The sequence below is a fragment of the Sapajus apella genome, unplaced genomic scaffold (genome assembly GCF_009761245.1).
Source record: "Sapajus apella isolate SASKATOON/1434 unplaced genomic scaffold, GSC_monkey_1.0 scaffold12, whole genome shotgun sequence".
Lineage (NCBI taxonomy): Eukaryota > Metazoa > Chordata > Mammalia > Primates > Cebidae > Sapajus > Sapajus apella.
Genome location: NW_022436952.1, coordinates 17,493,941 through 17,503,945, shown reverse-complemented (window position 1 = coordinate 17,503,945; position 10,005 = coordinate 17,493,941). Strand labels below are relative to the sequence as shown.

The 10,005-nt window shown below is 39.2% G+C and overlaps 1 protein-coding gene across 3 annotated transcripts in view; it reads left to right on the top strand.

Moving 5' to 3' along the window:
- TTC19 (tetratricopeptide repeat domain 19) overlaps positions 1-10,005 on the top strand; it is a 29,033-nt gene that overhangs the window by 16,813 nt on the left and 2,215 nt on the right. For all 3 annotated transcript variants that reach the window (XR_004269622.1, XM_032280199.1, XM_032280200.1), the window contains exon 8: positions 8,646-8,800. Coding sequence is in view for 2 of the 3 variants with exons in the window: in XM_032280199.1 (XP_032136090.1) it covers positions 8,646-8,800 (155 nt within the window). In the remaining variant the exon portion in view is untranslated. The remainder of the gene's footprint in view (positions 1-8,645; positions 8,801-10,005) is intronic.

Below are 10,005 nucleotides of genomic sequence, written 5' to 3'. Positions count from 1 at the left end.
TTTTTTTTTTTTTTTTTTGTGATTTCTTCTTTGACCCTTTGGATATTTAGGAGTATATTGATTAATTTTCACATATTAGTGAATTTCTCAAATTTCCTTCTGTTGGATCCAGTTTCATTCCATTGTATTCATAGAACAACTGCATGATTTTATTTATTGAGATGTTTTATGGCCTCACATATGGCTTATCCTGGAGAATGTTGCATGTGCATTTGAGAATTGTGTGTATTCTGTTGGAGTTTTCTATGAATGTCTGTTAGGTTTAATTGGTTTATAGTGTTTTTCAAGTTTTTTGTGTCCTTACTGATTTTGTCTAGTTGTTCTAGATATTTTTTTTTCCCTTGAGACGGATTCTCACCCTGTCATCCAGGCTGGAGTGCAGTGGCATGATCTCGGCTCCTCTGCCTCCCAGGTTCAAGCCATTCTCCTGCCTCAGCCTCCCAAGTAGCTGTAGTCCCAGGTCTGTGCCAGGCGGGCATGGACTTTTTTTTTTTTTTTTTTTTTTTTTTTGAGATAGTCTGTCTGTTGCCCAGGCTGGAGTGCAGTGGCATGATTCTGGCTCATTGCAACCCCTACCTCCCAGGTTCAAGCAATTCTTGTGCCTCAGCCTCCCAAGTAGCTGGGATTGCAGGCACATACCACCACATCCAGCTAAGTTTTGTATCTTTAGTTGAGACAAGGTGTCTAGTCTCAAACTCCTGACCTCAGGTGATCTGCCCACCTCGGCTTCCCAAAATGCTGGGATTACAGGTGTGAGCTACTGCGCCTGGCCAGTTTTTTGTATTTTTATTAGAGATGAGGTTTCACCATAATTGCCAGGCTGTTCCTGAAATCCTGACCTCAGGTGATCTGCCTGCCTCAGCCTCCCAAACTGTAATCCCAGCAGCCTCCCAAACTGCTAGGATTACAGGCCTGAACTATTGTGCCCAGCCGATAAATTTTTTAAAATCTTTTTTCTTTATACATGTTTCTGTGCTCTGTTTAGACAGTCCCAGATGTATATCTCTGTTATGAATTATCCTTTCATCAGGAAAATGATTCCTTTTTTCCTATTTAAGGTATTTGTTACAAATTCCAGTTTTATATTATCTGCTATATCTTACCCTAAAACTTTTCTGAGTCTTTTATTTTATTTTATTTTTTTGAGATGGAGTCTTGCTCTGTAGCCCAGGCTGGGGTGCAATGACGTGATCTCAGCTCACTGCAACCTTCGCCTCCCAGGTCCTGGTTCAAGCAGTTCTCCTACCTCAGCTGGGATTACAGGCATGAGCCACCATGCCCAGCTGATTTTTGTATTTTTTTTTTTTTTAGTAGAGATGGGGTTTCACCACGTTGGCCAGCCTGGTCTTGAACTCCTGACCTTGTGATCCGCCCGCCTCAGCCTCCCAAAGTGTTGGGTTTACAGGCGTGAGCCACCACACCCAGCCTTTTCTGAGTCATTTTTCAGTGTGTGTGGTTTTCTTTTTCCGTGTATGTATCTTGACATTGCCTTTTTTTTTGAGAACAAGTGTCACTCTTCTTGCCCAGGCTGTAGTGCAGTGGCACCATCTTGGCGCACTGAAACTTCTGCCTCCTGGGTTCAAGTGATTCTCCTGTCTCAGCCTCCTGAGTAGCTGGGATTACAGGTATCCGCCACCATACCTGGCTAATATTTTTTAGTACACACGGGGTTTCTCCCTGTTGGTTAGGCTGGTCTGGAACTCCTGACCTCAGGCTATCTGCCCTGCCTGGCCTCCCGCAGTGCTGGGATTACAGGCATGAGCCACCACGCCCAGCCTCAGTATGTCTTTTGTAGAAGGCTATGGTTGGATTTTTAAAAAACCTGAGTATGATTGTCTTGTGATATAGAATCTGAAAGCCTTTTAAAAATTAGTATTAAAAGGGATAATTGGTCTAATTATTGCATTTTAAAAAGTGCTTTCCATTTTTGTTCCTCTTATAGGAACTTTTCCCTCATGGATCTATATTTGTATTTTGTATGGAAGGTGTACATATGATTTTCAGTTCTATAAGGAGTGACCTAAACATCTCTTAGACATATTTGACTCAGAGGAAAAAATACTGTTTTCAGTTACTTCTCTAAAATGACCTGACTACATTTTAACATTGTCCTGCCTTTCCCTTTTCCTCACTTGTTTTTTCTTTGTGATCTGGAATTTTAGACTTAGTGGAATTTATTGCAGAGGAGAATTCTAAAGTCTGCATATTTGCCTTGCTTTTTAAGTCGTTTATTTTGAAGTTAGGGAGTTGTTTGTTTATGAAGCTTACTTAGTGAACCTTCAATTTTAGCATCCAGTTCTCTGGAGCTTTGTAGTCTGACCTGGCTCAGCGCTTCTGTTCCACATGCTCTGGCCTCTTTGTCTGGAATGTCATTTACCTGAATGTTGACCTTTCTCTTCTCTATCCTTCACATTATCCCCTCTTCCATCAGTTTTTTTATCTATATTTTGGGAGGTTTTTCAGTTTATATTCCACATTACCCATTTATTATTAAGAAAAGTCAGTTCTGGACCGGCTGTGGTGGCTCACGCCTGTAACCCCAGCACTTTGGGAGGCTGAGGCAGGCAGATCATGAGACCAGGAGTTCAAGACCATCTCTACTAAAAATACAAAAATTAGCCAGGCACGGTGGCAGGCACCTGTAACCCCAGCTACTTGGGAGGCTAAGGCAAGAGAATCCCTTGGATCCGGGGTGTGGTGATTGCAGTGAGTCGAGGTGGTGCCAGACAGAGTGAGACTCCATCTCAAAAAGGAAAAAAAAAAAAGAAGAAAAGTAACTTCTGTGCTTTTCTTCTGATTTTTGTTTTTTGTTTTTTGAGATAGGGTCTCACTGTGTCACCCAGGCTGGAGTGCAGTGGCGAAATCTTGGCTCACTGCCACCTCTGCCTCCTGGGTTCAAGCGATTCTTCTACCTCAGCCTCCCTAGCAGCTGGAAGGGACTACAGGTGCATGCCACCACGCCCAGCTAATTTTTGTATTTTTAGTAGAGACGGAGTTTCACCATGTTGGCCAGGATGGCCTTGATCTTCTGACCTCATGATCTGCCTGCCTCAGCCTCCCAAAGTGCTGGGATTACAGGTGTGAGCCACCATACCCAGCAGTATATTGTTTATTGATTGATATATACAAGAGCAATAAGTAGGCAAACAAGACCAAATTCAGGATAGTAGCTACCCCTATGCACAGAGGGGTATACAGGGGTTTAAACGTGTGTACGTGTGTGTGTGTGTGTGTGTGTGTGTGTGTGTCAGGATAGTAGCTACCCCTATGCACAGAGGGGTATACAGGGGTTTAAACGTGTGTACGTGTGTCTGTGTGTGTGTGTGTGTGTGTGTGTGTGTGTGTGTGTGTGTGTGTTCCAAAGCAAATATGGTAAAATACTGAAATTTGGCCAAGGCTGAAAGTATAAAGGTATTTGGTAAATCCTCCATATCAAAAAAAAAAAAAAAAAAAAAAAAGCCTGGCATGGCGGTAAGTACCTGTAATTCTAGCTACTCGGGAGCCTGAGGCAGGAGAAGCACTTGAACCCGGGCAGAGGTTGCAGTCAGCTGAGATTGCGCCACTGCACTCCAGCCTTGGTGACAGAGCAAAGACTCTTATCTCAAAAACAAAAATATACAATAGGGCTAATATATTTTTAAACAATATGAATGGTATCATACTGTACAGTAGTTTCTGTAGTTTGCTTTTGTCACTCAACATTTTGTTGTTGAGATACATCAGGCTGATATAAAGCAGTTTTCTCAGCACAGTCCCTGTTTGCCAAACTGCATGTTTGCTGAGTTGCATCTGTCTTTAAAGGGTGACTTCTTCTAATTAATCCACTGGTGTGAGGGGTAAGTTGAACGTTTTTTCTTTTCTCACAAGGGATGGTACAAGCTAAAGGTGGCCATTTCCTCAGTACAACCATGGTATAGATTCCATTGTAGAAGTATACCACAGTTCTATTGACGGACCTGTTGGGTTATTCTATATGTTTTGCTATTAAAAGTCATACTTCATTGAACATTTTTGGACCTGTGTCTTTGTGCACACCTGTAAGATATTTCCTAGAATATATATATAAAAGTGGAGTTGTCGGGGTGCATATACCAAACTGCTTCTCAGGCTTGGCACAGTGGCTCATGCCTGTAATCCCAGCACTTTGGGAGGCTGAGGCGGGCAGAACACTTGAGTTCAGAAGTTGGAGACCAGCCTGGCCAACATGGTGAAAACCCATCTTTACTTAAAAAATAATAATAATACAAAAATTAGCCTGGTGTGTTGGTGGGTACCTGTAATCCCAACTACTTGGGAGGCTGAGGCACAAGAATCACCTAAACCTAGAAAGGTAGAGGTTGCAGTGAGCTGAGATCACTCCAGCCTAGGCAACAGAGCAAGACTCTGTCTCAAAAACAACAGGAGCAAAAACCAAATTGCTTATCAAAGTGGTTTTACATTTACATTTTGACTAGCAGTATATTAGTGTTCTTGATGCTTTCTGTATATCTTTGTTATCAGATTTTTTTTTTATAATTGCTGGATTTGAAAAGAAATTTCATTGTGGCTTTACTATGTTTCTGATTACTGGTAAAATAGAATATCTTTTTATGTATTTATTGGCTATCCAGATTACCTGCTCTGAAAATTAGCTCTTCATATCCTTTGCTTATTTTTTTGAGGGGTTGTCTTTCTTAATGATTTGTAAGAGTTACGTATTCAGTCATTTTATATTTTTGTGGGTTACATGTCTCCTTGTAGCTTGTCTTTTCACATTAGGGCATTTGGCATAGTTTAAAAATTTGGATCTTAACAGAATCTTGATATTTACCTTCATAGTTTGTACTTCTTACGTCTTAATTTGTAGTGACATCTCTGTATTGAGTTTTCATAGATTCATGGGGTGCTAATGTTTAGATCTGTAATTATAATTAAGTTTTAGTTTCGTTATTTTTCCCTATTGAGTTCAGTACCTTTATGGGTTTTTTCCCAAGAGACAGGGTCTTCCTTTGTTGCCCAGGCTGGAATGAGTGCAGTGACACCATCACAGCTCACTGCTGCCTCAAACTCCTGATCTCAAGATCCTCCCACCTCAGCCTCCAAAAGAGTTAGGACTACAGGCACGTGGCAACGTGTCTGGCTGATTTTTTTTTCTTTTATTTTTGGTAGAGATGAGGTTGTGCTGTTACCCAGGTTGGTCTTGACCTCCTGGGCTAAAGTGGTCCTTCTGCCTCAGCCTCCCAAACCACAGGATTGCAGGTGTAAGCTACCACGCCCAGCCCTGTTATGTGTTTAATTTCTTTTATTTGTTCATTCATTCAGTGATTCAGTCAGAAATACTTGAGTGCCCATTACATGCTAGATATGCTGCTAGGTGCTGAGATACAGATATAAATAAGACAAAGTCACTGCCTCATGGAGCCACATTTCTGGTGGGGGAAAGATGCATAGTAAGCACTATCCAGCAAGTTGGTGTGTACAAAGATGAATTAAGTGCTATGTAGATATTTATGAAGGGATATGTATACCAGGAATATGTTGGGGCAGTATGCGGTCTTATAGAGGGAGTAGGGAAGGCCTTGTTAGTAAGAAAACCTGGTGAATGGGAGAGAATAGGCCAAGTGGCTATTTGAGGGAAGAAAATTACAGGCAAAGGGCAATTACAGGTATAAGACTGAGGTGGAATATGCTTGACTTACTAGAAGTAAAGAGAACTACTGGAGTTCTGATTTTCTGTAATTCTTGAGGATGAGGCCTGCTTTTTTACTGTCTGCTGATTCTCATTTATGATGAATTGTCATGTTTACTAATATTGGATTATACATTCATCTTCAGCAAAGTTTTAGCTATGCAATGAGATTTCAGAGTAGTTTTGTGTCTTCCAGGCACTCAGCTCCTGGCCTAAATGGATGTTATAAATTAGATATCAAATTTACATGGTTGTCATTTTTCTCATCTAGATCCCAGACTTGGCCATTCAAGCCTCCTTGTCGTCTCCCTGTGCCTGTGGTTGGGGGGTTGGGGGAGTGAAGGATGGAGTGGTGCAGTTTTTTCACATATTCTTTTCCTGGGGTTGCGGTCTTAATGGTAATTATCGTGATTTTATGCATTGGCTTCAGATTGCGTTTTCTGTTTAGTACAAGTCCACAGCTTTAATTCTTGGATTACAGAGACACTCAAACTATCCTACAAAACCAACAAAAACTGGGCTTTTGCTGTGTCATCTCACTTTGGGTTACTCCTGATTTCTGGCTTTGGGGGTTTCCTTCTCTTGGGAGCTCAGCTGTGCATGCAAAGAATGTGTGTTGTATTTTTTCTAAGATTTCTAGGTGTTTGAAGCAGATGGGTTTCATGTATAGTGTTAGGTTAGATCCTGCTTTATTTCCTCCACGAAAACCATTAAGACTAATCAGGAAGTGCTAGTCAGTTGACAAATAAGAGATTTAGTTTAGCAGAAATTTCAGGGTATTCCTGGAATTTGGGCAACAAATATCTAGTTTCAAAAACCCTTGTAGACTTCGTATATTGCTATTGATAGTGAGGTGGTATGGGAGAGTTAGAGATCTATGCTCAAGTTTTTGTAAATTCAGAGATGCTGTTTTGCTACTGTTAATAAATGCATATAATTGCTCCAGTACTTTATCAAATTCCCTTTTAGTCTATATTTATGTAAACCTAGTTTGATACTCTTGATACATTAAGTATGTTGAGCCATTCTTACATTCTTGGAATAAATGCTGTTTGGCCATCTCCTTAATATATATGATTGTTCCGTTTGATAATATTTTGAGTAAAAAATTATATAGTGAATCCTGTTTGCTTCATGGACTGACTATAGGTAATAGTATATCTTTTTCTGTGAGCAGAAGTAATTTATGAAAGAGAATCATGTTTGAAGAAGTAAATATGCCTCAGTTTCAAATGATCTTTTAGGAGCTCTGTATAAACAATTCCAATATATTTCTCAGTTATTAAACTACCTTTTTTCTTGTCTAACTTCTAGCAATTTTTACATTAATATTTCAAACAACCATGTTTAAGTAAATTACTAGAAAAGGAACTCTTTGGGGGAACTTTATTAAATCCATGAAATTTTCTGTTGGCAGTTAAAGGTTTTGTGTTTTCTAAAAGTTAGGTAATATTTATTTTTAGAAAAGTTTGCTTTTCAAAAAGCGTTTTCATTTTTATTGTGGTCAGAATGTGCTATGAATTTTAAGTAGCTAAACTGTACCTCATTAATTGTTTTCTCTAAAAAGCTTTACTGCTTTTGCTTCCACTCCACTACTTAGTGAGAACAGGGGTAACAATTTTCCACTAGAATTGTTTGTCACTTTATTCTTGTACTTTTGTTATACTACTGAACATCTTTTTTAATCATTGCCACAAAATATCTCGCTTTTACCATTTTCACATCACTCTAGTATATCAACTTTGGAAACAAAAGACATCATTCTAATTATAGCATTCTGTTTTTAGTAGTGGTATTTCCATATACAAAATACAGTAATTCTTGATCGCTGAAAATTGTCAAATCCTAGAAAACATAGCATGCCTGTGCGTGATGTTAACATCCTTCTTGAACAGATGTTGAAGATTCATTTGATGAATCCGATTTTTCCAAAATAGATGAGTCTGATGATTCAGATGATTCTGGTGTTAGTTCTGTATAGAAATAACTCCAAGAACACTTTTAATATTTATTTTCACATTGAAAAGCAGATTTGCTCAGTCTCAAAGAGCATATTTATGTAAAATTAAGTGATAGAAATAAGCTGTACTTTTTTTTCTAAATGGGAAGGTATTAAAAAAGAAAAGTCTCATTTTAGTAACATAGTCTTCCTTAAACTCTGTATGCCACTTGTCAGATTTCCGAAAACTGAAAACATGGAAGGAAAAGGGTTTGATATGAACAACAGCTTTGCTGGTAAATAAACCCAACTGAACATATTAACTTGGGTGTCTACTAATTTGTTAGATCTAAGATTATCTAAGGTAACCTCTTTTTCTAGTCTTTTACTGTGTGAACTTAACCTTCTGCTGAGTGTTTGCAGAACTTCCATATAATCTTGCTTATGACCATTTCTGCATTATTTATATCATCTTTTAGAAGTCTTATCCAGGTTGATATAGGTTACTGTGCTCTAGATCCATGTTTTCCATTTCTTTTAATGTGGCATTAGGTGTTTAGTCAATTTTTGAATGTGTTGAGAGATGCTGTGTCATTGTAAGCTTTCTTCTTTTCTGAATGGATTAGCTTTTTAAAATTTTACCTTGCATTCTTTAAATTCGGCTTGTCACTTTGTACTTCAGGATTTTGAGTGTTCTGTTTTCTTACTGCATTGCTTTTCTTATACCCTGCAGATTTTTCATTGGCCTTAGACTTTTTGTTGTTAACTCATTCTTCTTTATCTTCATTTGTTTCTGCTGAATATTGTTTCAAACTAAAAATAACATTCCACATTTTAATTGATGTGTGGACTCTTAATCTGCTTAAAATGTAGGGTGAAGTTCCATGATTCCAGCTAGTCTGGAATATGTCATTTAACTGGATGTTAATCCACCTACATTGTTCCCTAAGTGACATGTGGGTCCCAGTCTGCTGACATATTTGTGGGTCCTGGTAACAACGATTTGGGTAGACTTGCTGATTCCTCTTCTCTCCTTAGTGGAAGAGAAAGCCAATACCCACCTCCTCCTGGGCATGTGCTTAGACGCCTGTGCTCGCTACCTTCTGTTCTCCAAGCAGCCATCACAGGCACAAAGGATGTATGAAAAAGCTCTGCAGATTTCTGAAGAAATACAAGGAGAAAGACACCCACAGGTAAGGGAGGAAAACATAGAAGAGGGAATATAAAACAAAGATTTCAAATTGACGGGTGTGAAATGTCACACTCATTGAGAACAGAATCAGCAGATGGTCCTAGATCCTTCTTGCTCCCCAGTCTACTCATTTTCTTACCACCAGTACCCTCACCCCAACCACTTGTTTCAGAAAAGATTTGGGACTAGTTATCAGTTACTAGGTCTGTCCAGAACATGTGCATGAGCCATGGTTTGCACAACAGAGCAACCTTTCTACAAGGCAGGACTGGTCAGGCTTCAAAGGACACAGCACAGTATTTCAGAGTGGGGTCTGTATATACCCCCATTAGAATCTTTATGAGGAACATTTTAATACACGAATATCCTTGCCTTCCTTGCCTCCCAGTTAAAATGGCAGGAGGTGAGGGAAAGAATCAGGGACCACATTAAAAACACTTTTAAATCATTGGCTATTATAGAATTTAAGTATAATGTGTAAAGCTCTGTGTTAGAACACTAAACACATTGAATTGAAATCATCATCTTTTTGGGTCTCTCCTCCATCAAAATAAGTTCTTAGATGTAAGGAGTGCATCGCTTTGGCTATGAATGCTTGCTACTCCCAATGTATGACAACTTTAACTGAATGTGTCCCAAGGCTGGGGTATGTGGATAGGGTAAGTAATACGTTTTGGAAGAAAAGGGAAGTTGAGCTATGAATTATCTCCATGAAAGGGATTTAAGACTTATTATGAAGAGTCTCCTAATGGAGTGAGGAATAATAAGCAAGCAAGCACAGAATTCAGATCTCCAAGTACTAGTGTCAGGGGGCTTAAAGCATGGCATCAGTGGGGAAGAAGGTATGGAAATCTACCTCTTATAGTAGCCAGATTGAAAAAACTCTTACTGGGCATCCTCCTAAATAGATTCTGCACTTCTTGTTTTTGATGAGCCTCAGGGTTATCAGCAGGAACAGCTTAATACAGTGGAGCTCCAGAGGCAAACAAACCATAAGGGGCTGGCTTCTCAAAGTTGCTCAGCCTTAACTGGGATCATATATATAGCTTCTTGCTGTTGTTTTTTATTTGGTACTTCTAATTGGGTAATTAGTTGGAATAAGGTATATCCGTTCCCTAATTTCCTTCTCAAAAGGTCAAACTAACATTGTCCACTGTACAATGTGATTAACAAATGCCCACAAATTTGTTAAAGGCTGACATCTCT